The sequence below is a fragment of the Varroa jacobsoni genome, unplaced genomic scaffold (assembly GCF_002532875.2).
Source record: "Varroa jacobsoni isolate VJ856 unplaced genomic scaffold, vjacob_1.0 scaffold_171, whole genome shotgun sequence".
NCBI lineage: Eukaryota > Metazoa > Arthropoda > Arachnida > Mesostigmata > Varroidae > Varroa > Varroa jacobsoni.
This window is the reverse complement of record NW_019213073.1, coordinates 22,365-43,057: the sequence shown is the minus strand read 5'-3', so window position 1 is coordinate 43,057 and position 20,693 is coordinate 22,365. Positions and strand designations below refer to the sequence as shown.

General features: G+C 41.4%; 1 protein-coding gene across 2 annotated transcripts in view; it reads right to left on the bottom strand.

Moving 5' to 3' along the window:
* Positions 1-5,154: 5,154 nt before the first annotated feature.
* The window catches only part of LOC111271343 (uncharacterized), a 30,320-nt gene continuing 14,781 nt past the window's right edge, over positions 5,155-20,693 (bottom strand). Inside the window, exons 2-12 of one of the 2 annotated variants that reach the window (XM_022852081.2) lie at positions 16,186-16,384; positions 15,624-15,938; positions 15,023-15,464; positions 14,541-14,808; positions 13,981-14,238; positions 13,509-13,705; positions 9,484-11,982; positions 8,929-9,160; positions 8,345-8,603; positions 7,969-8,062; positions 5,155-7,835 (exon numbers count right to left, since the gene is read on the bottom strand). In XM_022852081.2, coding sequence (XP_022707816.1) covers positions 7,705-7,835; positions 7,969-8,062; positions 8,345-8,603; positions 8,929-9,160; positions 9,484-11,982; positions 13,509-13,705; positions 13,981-14,238; positions 14,541-14,808; positions 15,023-15,464; positions 15,624-15,938; positions 16,186-16,384 — 4,894 coding nt within the window. In that variant the 3' untranslated portion in view covers positions 5,155-7,704. The remainder of the gene's footprint in view (positions 7,836-7,968; positions 8,063-8,344; positions 8,604-8,928; positions 9,161-9,483; positions 11,983-13,508; positions 13,706-13,980; positions 14,239-14,540; positions 14,809-15,022; positions 15,465-15,623; positions 15,939-16,185; positions 16,385-20,693) is intronic. The other variant, XM_086972851.1, reaches the window with a different exon arrangement.

Genomic DNA, 20,693 nt, shown 5'->3' with positions numbered 1-20,693 from the left:
ATATAGTCATGTTTTCATTTTCTACACATAGAATTTAATGTGGCGGCCTTTGAACTTGGACAAGTTTTAAAGGTAACTGCCATTAAGTTATCGGTTCGTTTGGTAACTGATTTCGTTACCATGATTTGTTTTTTTTTTGATAATTATAATTTAATAATTAATTCATATGATTTGGCTAAAATCACATAGATACGAATCTATGATAGCCAACTGCGACACATGCTTCCCTATTGGCCATCTTCTCGTCACGTTAAGCCGTAGCCACTAGCAACTTGCCAAAGCCGGCTCAACGTACTATACAATATTTACATGTAGATTCATTATGACGAGGGCATTTCCTGCAGCAGCGTTTTTTTTTTTCTGTTATTGACACGACCGATCTTTACCTTTCATGAGAACACTTTTACCAGTTTATAGTTCAGTCACTTATCCAGCATTTGATAAACACACATGCCGAACAATTTTTGGGCAGTACATGGATTGATTCTACTACAACGGTCCGACTTTACAATGGTTGACTTATACCCAGAGATATAGTGTTGGTTCATCAAAGACATCGATGCACCCAACAGGATATTTGAAAAATTCGAATGCTATATGAGTATCACCAGAGGGTTCATTGTGCTGACACTGATAAATAAGACAACCGATTTTACTGTGTTTTCAAAACTTTTTAATCCCCTATAATAAGAGTGGGTTCATGTATAGTACTGTACATAATTATCTTACACTTGTCGGTTGATTTCAGATCATGTTAAAAGTAAATCACCTGCTCGTTCTTGCTGACAGCTCGTAATGGGCAAACGGCCCCCTTTCATATCGTAGCTATCGCTGTGAGAAGATTGCAAGGAAGTACTCTACTATAGTGCTAGATTTGGCTTGTAACGTACAGTTCTACCAATTATGTGCCGCTAAGGAAATATGGATAGCGGCACAACGTACGTACTGTGCCTTAAGATAACATAGTATGTGTGTTGTAGTCTGCAGGCTGGGAGTGTGAGAAGAAGTTCTAGTAGACACTGGTTCTTAGACTAATCTTATGGAATAGACCTGTCACGAGGTGGTTAAGATCCTGGATACGCTTGACAACATGGAGAGCACTGCCTACGCCGGTGATGTGACATTGATTACAGCAGTTCGCTCTGTCTGAAGGGTCATTCTCTACAGGTGGCGCTTATGAAAAGTGAGGCAATCTATCTGGTAGAAAGGAAAAAAGTGATTCAAGTGGTAAAGTACATCGAAATTATCCTGGATCCCGGTCTGATAAGAACATTACATTCAACGAAAGCACTCCTCCTCGCGTTTTTGACCTAGCGCGACTAATGCCTAGAATGAGAGACCGTTCGAAGGCACGAGACACCCTTTCGCTTCACCGACAGGATGTGTAGCGTTGTATGTTATCCCAAAAGCAGGGCAATATTGCCCTATATAAACAAAGGAACAGGAAGAATTCGCTTGTACGTACCTAGCAGTAGTACCCTAATGTCGTACGCTGTGCGGCGAAAACAGAATTCTGAATCAGTTGCTCTTACTTTTTACTAGTTAATGAAAACAAAGTAGATTTTTATGAGTAACTCTCCAAGTAATTTACAAGTGGCTCATATTAGTTATAGTAATTTACTAATATAAAATTTAAAGTAATTAAAGGCAAGTTCAAGTCGATGGAAAAAGTTGCCAAAATCACCATATACAGGCCAATACAGGTAACTGATATAAGATTGTTGTCTATGACAACCAGAATATAATTATGATAAAATTTCAATTTTACACAACCTGTAACTTCGACTTCGTGTTTCAATTTATGCAGTTAATGAATACGTCAAGTTTTGAAATAAATGAAACTGTACTTTAAGCTAGTTCACAAAATCCCTTGATTCCATAAGGGTACGTAGTATTAGTTTTTAAGAAGCCATAATAAAACCTTCATTCAATATATGGCTCTAGATGGGACGAAGTAATCACCAGAGTCCTGCGTTTAATTTCTACAATTTTATTATATATATATATAATGTAAGCTCATTCTGTCTTTTCAGTACCATCATGTAATAAGGAGGCTATTTTCTTATAGTTAGGTTGACAGTTTTATTAGCTATAACTAAATTTGCACATACGTCACACGATGTTAGATGGGGCTAAAGTAAGGGATTCTCCATATTTAAGCCTTAAAATGTTTATGTAGGGTAAACAATGTAAGTTGTGAAAGACACACGATCGTCATTGAACCGTACTATTCTCTCTGTTTATTATCTGAAAATTTATTATATGAAACAAAGGTAGTTAACAAACATTTTCCACAAACAAAATATTGTTTACTCTAATATATCACAGCAATAATCGTCTAATTGAGTCATACGGACGTGTCTACAATGTTATATAGCGACTTTAACAGTATATAGCATTTTTTTCTTCTATTTTTAAGTAATTTTAATAAAGTTGAAGTTTACCTATGATTCGTTATGTCCGAAGCAATTGGTGGGATCACTTGGTTTTGTAAACAATGTTATTGAAAGATTTTACATCTTTAAGATCATATTCATAAAAATATCTCTATTATTGTGCCAGTGTATACGTGTCGATCGCGTGGCTGGAACATGTGGCCAGAGCCGCAGCCGTCAAAGAAATATAAAAACATGATCACAGCAAACAGGAACGAAAAATGTCGGATCGCTATACTTTAGCTTATTTCCCTGCACTAACTTAATTGCGCAAGGTAACAAAAAAAAATCAGGTTTGTGCCAGGATCTACTCCATGCATTCTGGTTGTCATCAGTTTCCGCATTGTTGAGTGTGGCTTTACCTAGAATCCTATACCTTGATACTTTGATACTCCATACGTCCCTTAGAACCATACGATACGTTGTCGAAGCAATTAAATCTATTAACATGTGACAAAATGAATAAGTTGAGACTTCTTAAATTTAAGTGAACTTCATTATAACATAGTACTTAGTAAATGGATTTGGAACTAGTACATATATGGACATAGAATGGGCGTACAATGAACTCTTTGGTTTTTGCTTGATTTAAAATTTAACTTGAAAGAAGTTCTCTGCGGGTAGTATTTTGTCGTGGTGTTCCAATATATATTCATGTATATAGAAATAACCTCGCAACAACGGAACCATCAGGACTGCAAGTAATATCGTGCTTGAAAACAAATTATTAGCGGTGAGGCAAAATTGTATCGATATTACGTCGAATATGCCCCGGGAATATTCGGATAAAGATTGTCACCTCGTATATATATATATATATATATATATATATGGGAACATTACAACTGATACGAGATTATCTAAATATAGTGGATCGAGGGAACGAATCAAAAACGGCTACGAGAGAAAGGTAGAAAAGGAAAAAAAGCTCTACGATTTGGGCCTTAAAAATGAATACAAAATGTTAAACAAAAGACTAGGACATAATCAAGTAGATTGCTATCTAACTATTGCAAGCTGTGATGTACTAACGTAATGGCCGGGGAAAAAAGATCAAATATCGAAATCGTCAAGTTACACCCATAACTACACCTATTCCACACTCAACTTAAGCCGGCAATGACTATCTACTAAGCAAACAGATAACTCAATAACAGCAATAAAAATACAAAGTAGTAAGTTACGGCGCAAGGGGACGACACTAAACACAAATTTCGAATGCTATCAGACGTGCGACACAAAGGGATCCAGACTTGTGCACGCACAGCTGTTAGCCGAATGACTCGATTCCCGCTCCGAACACTGTCCCGTAGATTTGATTCGAAGATCAGTATCTCACAATATCGGTCGTATTTCGAAATTTGTATCGCGTACTAATACGGCGCCTACACAGGACCAACGCAGGCTATAGTTCATCATCACCGCTATTAGGAACAGCCGATTATAAATAATATTAAACAACTCTAAATGTCGACAGGCCTATGGAGACAATGTTTTTTTTCTTGTCTGAAAAGGGCCGTAAACTTTCTCTCATGAAGAACTATGATAAGCGAATAACGTCGACCTGTCAAAATAGGTACAATCACAGCTAGCAAATGAACATGCCACACTAAAGATTCTTTTTCAAGAGACGCGCGCCGTTTCCCAATTAGTCCAACGCAGGCATTCATCGTATGTGCATACTGCACGCACACCGATTATATGGATGATTGGGGCAATAACGCTCTAGCGGCGGAGAGCGCAAAGGTCAGCGGAAGCTAAAATGGACGACCACTAAGGCGACAGCGTATGAAAACTGATCGCTGAATAATACTTGCCAAGATTAAGGAGTAGGAGGTAAGGCATATCACAGCAAACTCAAACACATTAAGGAAAAACCACTCGTAATCATAGGCTCGCAAGCAAATATAGGCCAGTTTAACACAGTTGATCGACGGTGTGCCTGAGCGGTCTACGAGCTTTCAGGTCTACACTAGAGAACTGTGGAGAGAACTACCACCGCCTGACACTTCCCTGCATATGTCCTACTTTCGCAGCGAAGACACGACTAGGACACGTGTCGCGGGTGAACTAAATTGTGACAAAGCTTATAAATTTAGTAGATTAGCTTATGATGTCGTGCAGCGCCAACAATGCGTTAAGTTGGTCGCCCAACCTGCACCGCCGGTCAGTACTATATCAAAGTAAAGGGGGGCACATAATGAATGCTGGTTGTGCAAACGATAAATATCGAACTGTCGTATGATAAGCGCTCGTCATGTCAATGTACTTTTAATATCGAATCGGATTGTGTTGCCCACGCTTCCGGATGCTTCGTATCGCTCGCGTTATATGCTTAGCAACACTTTGCCACTGCGCAATTTCTCGGTATATGTTGATGTCCTATCTACCTCGCATCGTTGTTGTTGATGAGAAATGTCGGGCTTCAATACGCCGTACGCCTCATTCGCTTAGTAGCGCTCGTGCTCAACAAGAAACGTCCACTGGTTCTCGTCTCGCCTAGACGCATCTCCTATAAAGTAACAGCTGTCTAAGTGCATACGTTTTGTTACGCTCAACAGAGAATGCCCGTTGAACTAGCAAAGGGCTATTTTCTTCAATGGAAAATGTGCAATAAGCCCAAGTTTCATTTATACCTAACAATTTTTATTTAAATACCCAGCAATGTATCTAAATAATAGAAGGATGTTTCGTTCAAAAAAGACAAATGTTTCGTATATCGACTTAAATAACAAAAAAAAAATGTACTTTCTCGTTTATTTGTCATCTTATAGTCCTTCGCCGCTTAGCTCTCTTCTCTTCTAATCGTCCTTGTCTGAATTTCGTCGTCTCTGGTTTTTCCTTCAGTATCATGTCTCTTAATTATTATAGCATCACTTTTCATCTTTTCTTTTCCTATCTTTATATCTATTTGTGTAAGGTTTGGGTGAAAATATTTCTGTACATTTTATTTACATTCGAGATACTCAAAATGCACCGCCGCAAAATAGTGACTTCTACTACTAGGGAATAATAACTAACCATACTAGTAATGATCATCATCGGCATCATATTTATAATATGGATACATAAAAAATAAGACTTTTAGAGAGGTCAGCACATTTCGCACAATGATGTCATTAGGGAAGAGAAAAATTTGAATTTATTTAATCAGTATATCATCCCTCAAACACTTGTGCTACGTATGTAACCCATTATTAATTCATCTTTATATATATATATATATATATATATATATATATATGTATATATAGTCTGTACATCTTCAAAAGTTCAACGCTGATAGACGTTGAGCGTTCATACAGAGAAGTTTTTTTTTTAAGTCATCCTAGAGGTATGCCTCTATGTGAACTAATATACGCGTCCATTTGCTGATGTGTGTAGTTTTTATGATTATATATGTAAATGAAGTTGATATCATCTGTTGTAATCGTTACTGCATTTAGCCGTTTCTTCCCAGATCTGATGAATGATTTCTACCATAGTCAAAAGTTACACCCACAAAGTTACTACACGTTCCGAGATGGTGTCAGCACTTCACATTCTTCGACAGGATCCTGTAGTTTCATCGCCTTAAGGCCAATACGTAATTTAAGTAAGAAACAGAAATACTCGCAATCAATCTATTATATATTTGTCATACTTCATAATACTCTTGTGAGGCCGTTACAATATTCAGAAATAAAGTTGATTTCCATCGAATCCATGTGAGTAGCTTAGGCAACATCTAATGTAGGTGGGTGAAAATTCATCTTACGCTACGTTTCAGTGTTTTGTGTGATCTAAACTGGAAGCGCTAGGCCAAAGGTCAAATAAGCATTTGACGTTTGGCCGAGGCCAATATTGTCGAGCAAGGGTAGCAATATAACGGTAACCTAGTTGTGACCCAGGAGCACACAGCTCATTATTGAACCTAACAAGGCTGCCATTTTTGTTTCATGCGATGCCAAAAAACGAATGCCAGACTTGCTGTAACCATCTTCATGGTGACTAGCTCAGTTTAGCTGATTGGCCCACAACCGGCTATGATCGAATCTTGATATAATTATGAAAATAAACCATTAGTTAACCTTTTTGGCTAATGCACAAAAAAGAAAAACGCCATACCTACGATTGAGCGGCGCTGGCCTCGAGCTAATACACAACGCAATTTACGTTACAACAGGATAGCCAAACTTCATCAGTTACCCATGCCAATGTTCACTCGAGCTCAGTATTCACAAATACAAAAAAGTACTACCCACCTTAAGGCCTTACTAATTGCTCTCTTATACGCACACACAAAACCAGCCTCAATCTGTGCCGCCCAAAGTAAAAATATCGATTCTCTTTTGATTAATTAATTATTAGTACAGATTACCATACATTCGATAGTGATACTTCCAAGTATGCCGGACTGTGTCTATTATTCAAAGTATTATACAGCGGTCCCGACTTAGGAACCTGTTCCCAAATCTAAACATATTTTTTACTTTAAATACACGTGTTATTGTTTTTCACAAATCCTTATTTGTTATTATAGTATGATGAGGTTTTCGCGGTTGCGGGTGGTATTCTTTTATAGTGTTTCGCCGCACACTTCTGAGCAAACTGGAAAGCTTGGCGTATCCTTATTATTTTCGCTAATATTAATGAGAGTAATAATTATAATTATGCCCGCTTGAATTAACGAGGCATAGGGAAGCTCGATCAATACGCGATCACTTAGGGTAGTCTCTGAATTCGATGGGTGAATGCATCGTTGTCGTCAAAGATGGAAGCAATAGATCGAAAGCATTTAGCAGCAGCAGCAACAACAACATTCTCTTTTTTTTTTTTGTCAGCCCAGAAGAAGTTTCAGGTGTAGAGTGTCATCAAAGACTAATGAACCGCCAGACCGTTTCGGCAGGGAAGACGGTGTAACTCGCCTCCCTTCTACCATCTTTTGGCCCAAACTTATCTCATACACATATAAGTTTATATATATATATATATATATCATCTAACTCTTCTATCTGGGATGCAAAATATTACTAAATTTTCGATGAGACTTCAGTTTCGTAATCTCCTGGCTGCCATCTGCTGCATCTGGCGACATGGTCTTGGTTCGGTCGAGCAAAGACAGTATTTACTCGTTAGTTCTTTCGCTATTGTTCATACCAGTCGCAGCCGATGGCGCATAGTTGACCGCGTTAACCAACTGGAGAAAAATCGTCGTTCGTTCATCAACGTCACAACGACGGGCACCTCTGAGTTACCGCTACCGCTACTATATTTACTGCATGATCTGCTAGCTGACATTGGCAAGCTCCTCTATCCGAAATATTGTTTCCCGGGCGAACTTTACAAATTCACTTGCCGGCGCAAACATGTCTATGTGCCCATTGGAACATGACGCGCTAGCTGCTGCATCGAAGAACTCTGCAAGTCCAAATTATAATAACAAAAAGACGCGCTTAATTTTCCCCAAAATAGTCAAAATGAAAAGGCGCCACAAAGTGATATACCTTAAACTATTATCGAACTAAATTACGAACGACATTAGATCGACTACCTTTATTGTTCGTTTCGATCATATAATTGCACGATTGATGCCAGAGGTCGTACGCGCGTTCTAGATGAATCAGCCTGTTGACCGTTTTCTGCACCTGAAAAGTAGAAGTACAGAATTGAAGAAAAAGTATTTATGACACAGATGCCTACTTGGCGTATCATGAGATTATTTTGACGATTTCTCTTCAGCTCGTAGTCCGTGAATGTTAGAACGTTTTGCAGTAATCGTGATCGTTTCTACGGACTCTTCCCTAACCCGAGCCAGTATTTCTGCTGCAAAATAAACGGTATTACCACCTATTCGATCTACATGCGCTATGCACGGATTCTTTTTTTGAATGAATGACGCTAACGCGGTCGGTACATTTTCCACTTACACTTTCAACGAGGGGGGCAGGTAACGTATACGTTCTTCCTGTCTGCTGTGAGCCCCCTCCGTGTGCACTTTGCGATGACCCCGGGGCACCATTATCTCTCGTATTGCCTCCTGCTAGCAACACTCCTGAAGAGGCACTCGAATGCGAACCTGCAGGGGATGCCGTCGCTCCGTTGGACAAGCCTGAACTCTCGCTATTGCTGGCTAACTTGGCCAGATTCAGAGACTGAAACTCACGAAGTACTGCGGCCGACCGATCCCTACAGAACGCCGTAGGCGCATAGCAGAATTGATGGATTTCGAATTTTTAGCAAATATTTTACAAAGCAAAAAAAAAAACAACAACCTGTTATTCTGCTTTTTAGCTATTTAATTTGTAAACCAGCTTATAAAACAAGTTAGAGTTACGGGTTACTGCGATTCTTATGCATGTACAAATGGTCGAAATCGTCTATAAACAATAGGATCATAATGTGAGGTTAGGTTTCTTTTCTCCCTAGATTGCGATTCGTAAACATCACAATATTTAACTGTGAGATAATTTCTGCAATAAGAAGAAAATTAAAATAGCATTACTTCTCTTACCTGAAGTCCCTGTCGCGGCCCATAATGACAAAGATGCGATGGCTAAGTACGGCTTGCACACGTAATGACAACACGATCAACCGACTCTCTTGTGATCCCGTCCCGCCGGAGGGTAAGGCGGCTTTATAAAGGCGAGTGCTCACATGCCGAACTAAAGCGTGCGTGTCTAAATACATCTTTTGCGCTTGCCGCGAACCATCGGATCGGTTGGGCATCACCTCAATTAAGTTGCCTGCCATCATGATATCAGCAACAAGAAAAACACTGTATTACTAACCTGCGCTTGTCATTGTGCCGGACAAATGAACACTAGACCTTTCGTACCAGCGTAACCCAGAATAGAAACAAGTATCAGGTAACTAAGTAAATACCGGAAAACAGCGGTTTTACAAAACGAAATATGTTGTTCGTTCAAAGGTAGAACTCTTGATACGATCGGAATTGGCACATTACTGATCTACGATAAATTTTATCGATAATTGCCCACGCACGTGAGAATCAAGTAACTTGTAACTCTAAGGAACGTTAAATGTTTCACTACTTATAGGTACTTACCGCTTAGCATAAAGCAAAGTGCTGACTCGAGGTATTTTTTTACCTGCCCGCTCGGGGTACGTTCCTTGTCTCCAGCGTGCTTCAGTTTTTTAGCCTCGGCAATAAACCAGTCGGGGGCAGTAATCTTTGATTCATTTTCCATTCTTTCAGCAGCATCCGAAAGCATCTTATTCTTCATCCATCTATCTTTAGGCTGCTCCTTCGATGAAGCTGCTGCTGCTGCTACTGATGTGGATGACGCCGATGACCCACCAGCATCCAATTTTCGCGAGCTTTCATCATTACCTTTCCGTTTGATATCGTCTTTTCCTTTAACAGTAGCTTCTGTAGCAGAAGTCGAGTCCTTCTTCTCTTCTTTAGTCTTCACAGGAGACGGGTCCGATCCCGTTTTACTACTGCTCGTTGTACCTTCTTTTGTAGGACCGCTGCTAGTGTTGTCCTTTTCTTTTTTCACAACGGCTGGAGTGTCGTCAGATTTGATCTTACTGCTGCCCTTCTCGTCCTTAGCAGCGGTGTCTTTACGAACTTCCTCTTTCATTTCAGCCTTTGAACGTTCTCGATCTTTTCGTTTCTCCTCGCGGGCTACGTCGCGCTTTTCTGACCGATCACGGTCACGTTCACCTTTCTCCTTCGCTGTATGACTACTTCCATTATTAGAATCGGACTTCTCAACAGCTTTTTCAGCTTTCTCTGTTCGACTACTGCTTCCATTACTATCAGCTGCAGCAGATTTATTGGTTGCTTTTTCCGTTTTTTCCTTAGCTTTGTCCTTATCTTTATCCTTCTTGTCCTTCTTCTTTTTCTCCTCGTCTTTTCGCCGCGATCCGCGTTCATCAACATCAGAGCCATGAGGTCGTCGACGGTTTTTACTATTACTGCTGCTACTACTGCTGGCCATATTATTACTACTACAGTTATTATTACTATTATTTGTATTAATATTGTTATTTGCATTTACGTTGCTACTACAACAACTGGATGTGCTATCGATGCTCATAGGTGAGTCTGCCCTTGAGCGGTCGTCCCGCTCCTTGCCCCGCGACTGTTGCTGCGGAGTCGCTTGAGTTCCCGTCGTTAAACTGCCAGAATACTTTGCTGAGCCACCCCTACCACCATTGTTGCTGCTGTCATTATGGTTATCTCTGCTGCGGCTTGTATTTGTTTGACTGCTCTGACCACCTGCAGCAACAGTCGTAGCGGCTTTCCCGCTAGTGTCAAGACGCGAATCAGCCTCTCGATCGTCCTTTGGTCCGCTTCCCACTGGAATAGCAACAGTCGCTGTCACCGGTGTCCCAATCGTGTCACTGTTCGCACTGCCAACTCGTCCTCCACTGCCGCTGCTGCTAATGTTGCTGCAGCTGCTATCACATTTAGCGTTTGGCTGTACCTGTTGTTGGGCCTGTGTTTGGCTTCCAGGACGCCGCTTGAGTCGGCAAAACGGAATCTTGACCACAAGCCCAATGTCCTCTTCATCTACGCCGTCCCGTGAAATCGCGTCCCTCTTACGCCGGCCGCCGCTCCCACGCGCCGTGTCCGCTGTAGTTGCTGCGGCAGCTTCAACCAGTCGTTCCCGCCGACGGTCTGCGACGTCGGTTGTACTGCTATTGCTATCTGTATTGTGGTGTATTAAAGGGGACACTACCCGACGCGCTATTTGATTGTCGCGCCTATTACTCATACTGCTCGTTCCACCGTTATTTTTTACTAGTGGACTGCTGTTACTACTATGGTCGGGTTCGGGCGTTACCGAACTACGAGCTGAATGGCTGCCGAGTTGCTGAACGACGCCGCGCACTGGGGCTGTAGAGGTCAATGCAGTGTGTTGCTGTGATGATGCAATTCCGGATTGTTTCTGATCAGAACCAGGAGCGCTTCTCCGTTTTTCGGCCGATGAGGGCGGCTCGAGGGAAGATTCTTTGCTGCGGGCATCCGACCCACTGGGTTGGCGCTTGCGCTTGCGGTGTTCGCGCTCTGGAGCTGGTATTGTCCTGTTTTGCGTTTGAAGTTTTCCACTTTTCCGTGGTGTCCCCTCAAGAGGGGTGGGACTCCGATGCGGTGAGCTCTTTGCAGATGATTTCACACTGGACACCGATGAAGCCGAGTTTGGCGCCGCGGACATGAACGATGCGATGCTCCAAGATGGATTTTGAATCCCGTCCTTTACTTCAGTTCCACCACCTTCTGGATCTGGCGGGGCATCATCTGAAACATTAGAGTTCGGTGACTCAATCGTCTGGACTGCCAACGTGTCACCGCCGGCAGGGTTAGACGGCGCATGTGAAACTGGCAGAGACTCCGTAGACAACTGCATACCAGCAGCGCCACCACTAGCCATTGCACCGGACTGCGCGCTAGGTAGCTGCGCAGTCGCGTGTTGTTGTTGTTGTTGTTGTTGTTGTTGTTGAGGAAATATGCCACATTGAGGGGGTGCCCCAACCGCTGGATCCCCAAACGGCACAATCTTCTCTGGAAATTTGTCTGTTGTGGCAAATTGTGTGTCTGAAATACGAGCACCAAGAATAATCATCGAAAAGCATTTAAACAAAAACGTTGAAAAAATATAATACATCTCTTATTTATGCGCGTTAGGGTATCATTGTTCATGGTCATTAGCCCCCGACACGAAGTCTCAGACATGACCGGGTAAGTTACACGTTTAAAGGAACAATTTCAGTAAGCTATATCATGGCCTCATCAAGCCTACGGGTTCAATTCGAGAGCCCTAGCCAAACTTCCTTAGCTGATCTCTCTCTAATAAATTTCTACGGCAAAACAACTTCGGGGTTAAAATTAGTCCTTGAAAGCTTAGCATTAACTAGTTAGCTTATAATACCCTAGATTATCTTCGCCTCTGCCGGTAAGAGAAGACCGTGTTCAATTCAAAATTGAAGCAAATATTTTTTTACACTTTAGAATCAAATGTGCTTTAATTAAACTAATTTATAAACTAAATATACGCCATCGCGACTAATGATATTCTGCGATTTTTTTGGTAACACCATCACTACAGAATTTCTCTGGTTTCTGGACGGAGAACTATGACAAATGATCCCTGCATCTTCCAAATGGAACTCAGTGAGTAACATTGAGGGACTTCTGCAGAGAACGACGCAAGCTGATCCGGACACTACGGCGGATAAATTAGAGTTTCACACCTAAGTTCTCTGAGTTTTTGCCGCATAGCCCAAATTATACGTCGTCTGTCATTGTCATGACAAAAGTCGACACTCTGTGATCGCTAGTTGTTGATTTGTTTCAATGGCTCGTCGTGATCTTGGCATTTGTTGACAGCAAAGATGCGAACCAATAATTTTGTCAGGCGTGAGCGGATCATAATGCACGATTCTTTTCCAGTCCCAGCAAATCTTCTTTGGCGTCAGTTTGGGTTTTGCCAGTGTGGGGCATATTTTTTTTCGATTTGCACTTTACTGTCGTGTGTGATCCATTTTTTATCTGGCCTGATTTCGTTGCGTCTCAGTTAATTCATCTGCACCAAATCATGTGGCATTCAAAACGTCAGGCTTTTTTGTAGCGAATATTCCATACATATTTTGGCGGTGGATATTTAGCTCGGTGGCAATAACACGGCTATTGACGTGTCGGTGTTGCTCATCTTCCGCCGTAATTGGTAACAGCTTTTTTCCGTAATCGTTCCGTATAAGGTCCTTTTTTCGTATAAAGAGTATTTTCTACGTTAAATGAATAAGACAGAACGATCTTTGAGCCGAATAGTTTAATAATGCAGTTTGATCATAAACCACAAACAACAAATATTTTGTGGGCCTGGACAGTATATATATCCTTATTGTAACATATGGTGAACTTTTGGCAAAATGTTACTCAGGTAGGCGTTGCTCTAGGTCAGAATGAAGGCATTCATCAGATTGTTTAAGTCATGCCAAATCAGACTTCCAGTGACACCCGCGCCGACCCATCGGGACCCATTGTTTAAGATATGTGATTTTAAAGCAGGCAAAAAACGATCAATACTTGTCTGACAATCTTACGTAGTGAAAGAAACTTACCAAAACTCGTCATTCGCATTGATTTGTTCTGCTCGACGTCTGAATCTTGGCTCTCCTCCTGCGAGATGCTCTCGCGATCATCATCATCATCATCCGAATCGGAGGATGAACCGGGCGAGGAAAGATTGGCGACTCCTGTAACAGCCCCAGAGTGTGTCCCTCCGTCTACTTCGGATATCGCCGGTGCAGCATTAGTTCTGTTGTATCACGAATAAATCGGACATTTAGTAACGGAAACTTACGTAGGCCCGCTGGCTACTATCGACACTACAATGTAATGGCGTATGAACGGGAAACTTGCATAATTACACTGCGAGTTATATGTTTTCCAATTTACAGGCAAGATATAGAAATTTAGAACGCTTCATTTAGATACCACTGCACATCTAATCGAGACCTGGACACGATTCAGAGAAGCCATTTTCCAAATGTTAATTGTGATTAGCCATGCACTTCTTATAAGATCAATTACCTTGTTGCCGTTGAGCTATGTACAGATGATGTAACAAGATTTTGCGGCTGTTGTTGCGACATCGATAGCGAACCAGTAGATCCAGAAAGAAGAGAATTTTGGGCGTGCCCGTTCGCCGGCTCAGGACTTCGTACCGGACTGTGGGCGTCAGGGGGTGCTTCGACACCTGCGAGTGGACCGCACCTTCCGCCTCCCAGGCCTAAGAGGGGCGCAATTTCACCCGCAGCTGCCATTTCCGCCAACTGTGGACTGGACAACCTGCGATGCGGCCACAGGACACGAACGTGTAAATAAACAACTCTATCAAACGGTAATGCTTAATAAACCCACGATAAATCGATAGGTGCCACCCAGTGCAATATGTATTTCAAAATGGATATTCTCGCACTTTGTTCTTTCGCAACTGACCTTCAAATAGCGATTAATCAAATTTACCATAGTTTATATTATATATATATATATATATATATATATATAAAATAAGCTAATACATTCAAAATTACGCCACGGAAGGGGTTTTGCGTTAACTAAAAAAACACGTTGTTCTGAGAATGACTTACGTGGTGAATCTGAGTGGTCCGCCAGACGGCAGCGCCGACGACTGAACAGCATTGTTATATGAGGTCAAAGAGGCTGAAGGTTCCGCTGGCCGACTGACGTCTCGGCCATCTGTTCGATGCAATTGGTTTTCCGTTCGTTCAGCGTCTCGATCCCATCCCGGGTCTTGGCTTCGATCACGGTCATCGGTGTTGCTATCGTCAATTTCACGCAACAACGGTGGAATCTTCATTTCACGAAGAACCTCTTCCAAACGAACCGCAAGCTCTTCTTAAGACGAAAACAGAATTAAAAAAAATCGCCCGTTTAGAATAGCAAACAAACGTCGAAGGTATTTTGCATAGAATTTTAGATAGTGTAAAAAATCGGATTCCAAGAAAGCGGCCTTTCTATGGGACTCTATCAAGATAAAGTGCACGTAATTTCTTCTTGTTGTTTTACCTGAAGTGATACTAAATGACGCTTCATCGTAAATTTCACTTACTTCCTGTTGGCGCAGGTATCGTCGTTCCTGATGAAGACAAATTATTTACAGATACTGTGCTCAGCATGGCACTGTCTGGGGGCGTTGAATAGCGGTTATTACTACCACCATTCTTTGGTACGCTAAGACCCCCTGACCCTGGTCGACTCCTTAGTACCAAGCCGCCTTGATGTTGAGTCTGCTGATCGGTTACTGAGGAATTAAGGCTCGCCGATCCTCTCAAGGCTCCACCGCTTTGCTCTGACTGGTGACTTTTGCGTGCTGCCACAGACACAAAAGACGGCTTAGGGTTTGCCGAAGAAAGTGAAGGACCCGTTCCCTGGTTCGCCGACGCGGCCCCCGTGGCGGCGGCCTTTGATGCCAGCGCCGTCTGTCGACCAGGAGACGCCACTCCATTCGATTGTCGAGCTGAAGACCGCGAATCTGATGACGGCACATTGGCCTACCACATAACAAAATAAAAATCGTTACTAATGCAATTGGACGACGAGACAGAAATACGTATAACGTGTAGGCTTCCGCATATACGTATATACATATATATGTATCCTTGATATTGCTCAGCAATTAGAAACGCAGAGATCGCGAATTTTTAACTAACCTGCTGCGGTCGTCGAGTTTGTTGAGGTTGTTGTTCTTGTTGACTAGTTGCCAAGGTTGTCTGCTGTTGTTGTTGGAGTAACTGTGAATGTTGTTGATGTGGTTGTTGTTGCAGCGACTGATTATGTGAATGAGCTGTACTTGTCTGATGAGAGGATCCGACAGCAACGGCCCCTTGTGATAATGTGTGCCCATGGACGGCATGAGAGGCTCCAGTGATAGGTGGAGGACCTGCGGCCATGGGCGATCCCTGTATTGACTTGTAATCGCCCAGTACGTTCTTCAGTCGCCGCGAAGTTTCATCCTCCTCTTCTAACTGGAAAACATCAAGTCAGCAATAGATATATGCACATATGGTGTCATAATCATACACACGGTATCGATCGTATTGATAAATATCTTTTGGACTTTACTTAGGGACCATGACCCCAAAAATAATCCTTGTGCAAACGTTCGGCTTTCTAGGGTACGTATACAGAGGTTGACTTAAATTTTGGCTCACTGGGGAACTGCACCCAGACGTCATTTTAGCTAATCATGTTTTTCAATGGGAAAAACCTTACCTTGACAGGCGCGCCAAAAAGCCCCTGGGGCGTCCCGGTCTGAACGCCCCCGCCACCTTGATGCGCATTTGGCACGCGTTGGGCGCGAAATATTGGCATGGACTGTCCTGCAGTTCCCACGGTCCCGATGACGCCTTGTGGTCCCTTTTGAGCGCGCTCACGGGCGGCCTCCCGTCGAAGCGCCTCCCTAGCCTCCATGCTGTAAACAAATTTGCAAAAACAAACGCGCAGAAAACAATCGAAGCACTTATTTGTAATGAGCAAGTTTTCAGCACACACAACTGCTACCAATTTTTTGGCACCACTATATTGTGTACAGCAAGAGTAATGCGTTTCACTGTGGCTGACTTTTGCATATGTATAGTCATTCGCGTGTTGTTGGTGTCACGAACCCCAGAGGTCACACGGTAATGCTAGTTCTATCTTTTGCGACCTGTATCGGCCTTCATGAATTGACTTCGATTAGTTTATCCACGAACTTACTTGACATTACCTTGAAGCACTTAAGTTTACAAGTACCGGTGCTTTATATTACCTATAGTGCCTACGAGTTTGCCTTATGCGGGAGCGTGCACAATGAATTACCAAATGGCACGAACCAATTGGGCAGTCTTACCTAACCAACCTGCACTGTAGCTCGACAACGCAAGCACGCCATCGTGTTAATATTACATCCGTATCAGCATCATCAGATCGTATTTAAGACTGATAAATACTGAGGTTACCTCTGTCACAGATGATCTCTAGCTGATTAATTATAATAGTAATATAAATAATTTCGAACTTTGGAAAATGGTGTACAGGCTATTCACTCATTTTCGGCAGAGTGTTGTAGGCATAATACCCTATTACTAAACCTATCGTAACTAGTAGTCTATTTCTGGTTAGGTTTAGCACCACAAGGTGAATTAGCTTCGGGTATCAATTTTTCGAAACCATCGTTTTTCCACAATTCAATATCCATAACGGCCGTTTATCTGGTCATAGCCGGTGAGGTATCAAGGTCATTGTTGTTTTTCATTTTGAAAATCGATTGTGGTGGACTACCGGAATAGACAGCCAAATTCAGTTGTTGTTGTTGTTTGTTTGTTTGTTTGTGGGTCTCATCGCATTGCAAGTATTTACCTGCGCCGATTCGTATTGAAAACCGGACGTCCTTCTTTATCGAAGCACTTTAAGCTAACAGTCACAAAGGCATTATTTGTAATTCATTCGTTTAAGCAATAACTTGATTATTTTTGATAAACAGAGACAACAATGTAAGTCAAGTGGCTTGTCACTGACGGTTATTTATCGAACGAACTACTTCCGACAAGATTGTCCTTGTCATGTGCTATGTGCTCGGTCATCGGTGATGATTTCATCCACAATGGCACATACCAGCTTGGACAATCGGTTATTGTATATTGTATGTACCGTTGACAACAATATAAAAAACCGAAACGGCAAACTGTGTTAAGCCTTTCCAAGATAATTTGCTCTAAAAAAGTCTATTTGCTTTAAAATTAGCTACAGCCAAAACAGCTAAGACGATTTTGCAGCCGTTACTAGTATATCAAATGTGCATATGTATAGCCACCGTTGTGGGTATTTGTCTCTATTTGACAATGGGGTCTGCTTCCGACCTACCCCAGTGGTAAAGTGAGCTTGGTCGTAAATCGACCAACTCAAATCAAAAGACCGACTCGTAAAGATTATTATTAATTATCGTTAATTAATTATTTACCTTTTACATCGAATTCTCCCATTGCGGTGGCAAAGTCCTGCAATAACCGCGAACACACTTCCTATTTCCCGCCAAATAGTAACTTTAAAAAAACCCGCCAAACATAACGCGCGACCCTTAACACTCTATTATCGAACAATCACCTCAACTTATCAATTTAACTAATCAAAATATAGCTACGGTGGTACTACTACTCTGTCTAGGTAGTATTATTGATAACAGGTGCAAAATAAGCGTAAATGCTAAAACCAGAAGAGAATTATTATAGCCATGAATCTATCAACCAAAAGTCACCGCGACAGGGGTTATTATCATTTCACAAGCCAGAGACGAAGGATAGTATTAGACATTATGAAATGCTATATTTGGCCATCTAAATCTCATGACTACATATACAGACCAGTTTCTACACTGTCTGCAAAATGGCCAATGTAAGTATTAATGTCCGGAGTAAAAAAAAGTGTTGTTCGTAAACAAGTGAATTTGGTTAGAAAATGAAATTAAACGAAAACAATTAGAAAAAAAATTAATATATGATAGGTAACAATACCACAAAGAAAATAATAACTGAACTTTAATTCGAGGTCACATGACATGGTGGCCCCATTAGGAGCCCATTTCGTAGTCGTCCAGTATTCTAACGGACTTTTGGATTACGCGTTCGCGTGTGAACGAGAAACGTGCCTTTTTTATATGAAGGCGTACTTAAATTATTATTAAAAAAAAATAAAACTTACGATGTGAAACGCCTATCCCTTTAATGCTGTAACTACTCAATTATTGATTTTTGTCGCTATTCTCGTAGTCGTAGAATTGTAGAGAAGAATTGTAGAAAACCAATAATTGTTATCTATATTAATTGACCACTTGTTTGTAAACTGCTTAGGTCCTTTCGGTTGCAAGATATACGGCCTTATTTCAAATGCAGAATTAAAACAACACTATTTTCTCAGAGCAAATTGGTTGTTTATGAAACCTTCAAAGTCAATCGGAGAACAACCTATTCCCCTCTGGCACCCTACAGATTGGTTATTTGTGATTGAGCATTAGATACGTTCCTACTAAACATAACATGTAATCGGCTTTTGTTGCAGAAGTCGAATACGACGGCCGGTATCTCAGAAAATGTCCTTCCGACTATTTTTCATTAGCAGTGTCTTGCCTACCAAATCAATAAGCTAATTTCGATATGGCATATGTGGACTACACGATACTGATAGCACATCGTAGCTAAATTAGTGTCAGAGTCGTTAGAGAAAGCTACGATATAAGAGAAGAAATTGATCATTCATAATAAACTGAATTTCGAACGGAAGCCAGTTCTCTACGTTCGACCCTGTTTCTATCACGGGACCACTTTGACAGTGACAACGACGGAGAAAGGAGTGCAGAAATGAAAATCGTCCACTCAAGTTTGCCAGTAGAGACAAACCGTTTTCATCTTGCAGCCATCTTTACCGGCAAGCAAATCATTGCCCTTCCGTTGGCTATAGGTCCTTCAGGTTAACTTTATGAGATTGCAGCGATTTTGCAAAGAAGGCTGAACTGTAATTGTTTCTCTGATGTTTGTAGACAGCGCGCTTCAGGGTCTGTCGTCTGTTTTGAAGTCCCGTAGAAGACTCTCTGAGTACAACACGTGAATTGAAAACTGTCTAATTTCTAAATCTAAAATGATTCTTTCATTTACCGTCCCACGATTAACCACTTAAGCATTGACTGGTCTTAGACAAACAAATCAACCTCAAATTAAATAGATAAGAGAAATTTAAAGTCTTAATGGCTAAAGCTGAACTATTTCTGATGAAGATTAAAAAAAACCAAAAAGACATGCAATTGTTGTTCAAATTCTTATTAAAAATAGTAAACGGCGGTACGATATTTACTAATTTTGCCTGTCCGGCACAGTGCTGCCCACATTATTAAGCCATTCATATGAAGGATTGTTCGCCATATTTATATGTAGTCGCTTACCGATTTCATATGACAACTTGTTAACATATACTGTAATGGAAACGAAATACATAAGAAAGAAGGCAACGTGAGAAGCTATATTTTCCTATGATGCTTACAAACATTCACCTCTTGCGCAAGCCCAATTCAGTAAGTAACTACACCGTGCGGGGTGGGGGCTTCCATTGTGTATTCATTCGCTGCACGGGTCCCTCAATTACGGATAGAATAGCACAAATTCACTATGAGAACACGTGACCTGGCCGAAACAGCAGATGCTTGAAGTTCTAAACCGTTTCATAGTTACAACTTCTGGGTCGACGTGTAAACAAATACACAATCGGGAAGCGCTATATTTTCCAACCCACACATTTAACAACTTTAGTCAGTCAATCCATTCGCATGTAACGTAGTTAGATACAATTCAAATTCGCACATTAGATGAGCTTCAACTAAGGCAGTGATAAAATTTCTCACGACGATTTAAAGCTTGTCTGAACAGCATTGTCAGGAAAATTCCCTAAATCTCTGCAGATTTTTCCCTTGAAGACAAAAATTCTGGATCTGATCCTAAGTAACGACTCTGCGGTCATGGCTCATATCTTATACACAACACCGGTCGATCGATAACGTGTACGCAAATGTTTGCTGAACAACAACCAAGCAGATAGGAACACGATGTCTCCTATAAGGAAACAGGGGAACAAAAACGTATGTTTCTTTTTTCTTTTCTTTTCTGCACTTGTACCACAGATATAGTATATAAGAGCTTTTTATCGATCCATGTGCACACGTCGTTTATATTTCTAGGACTAATTTTTCACTATGATTC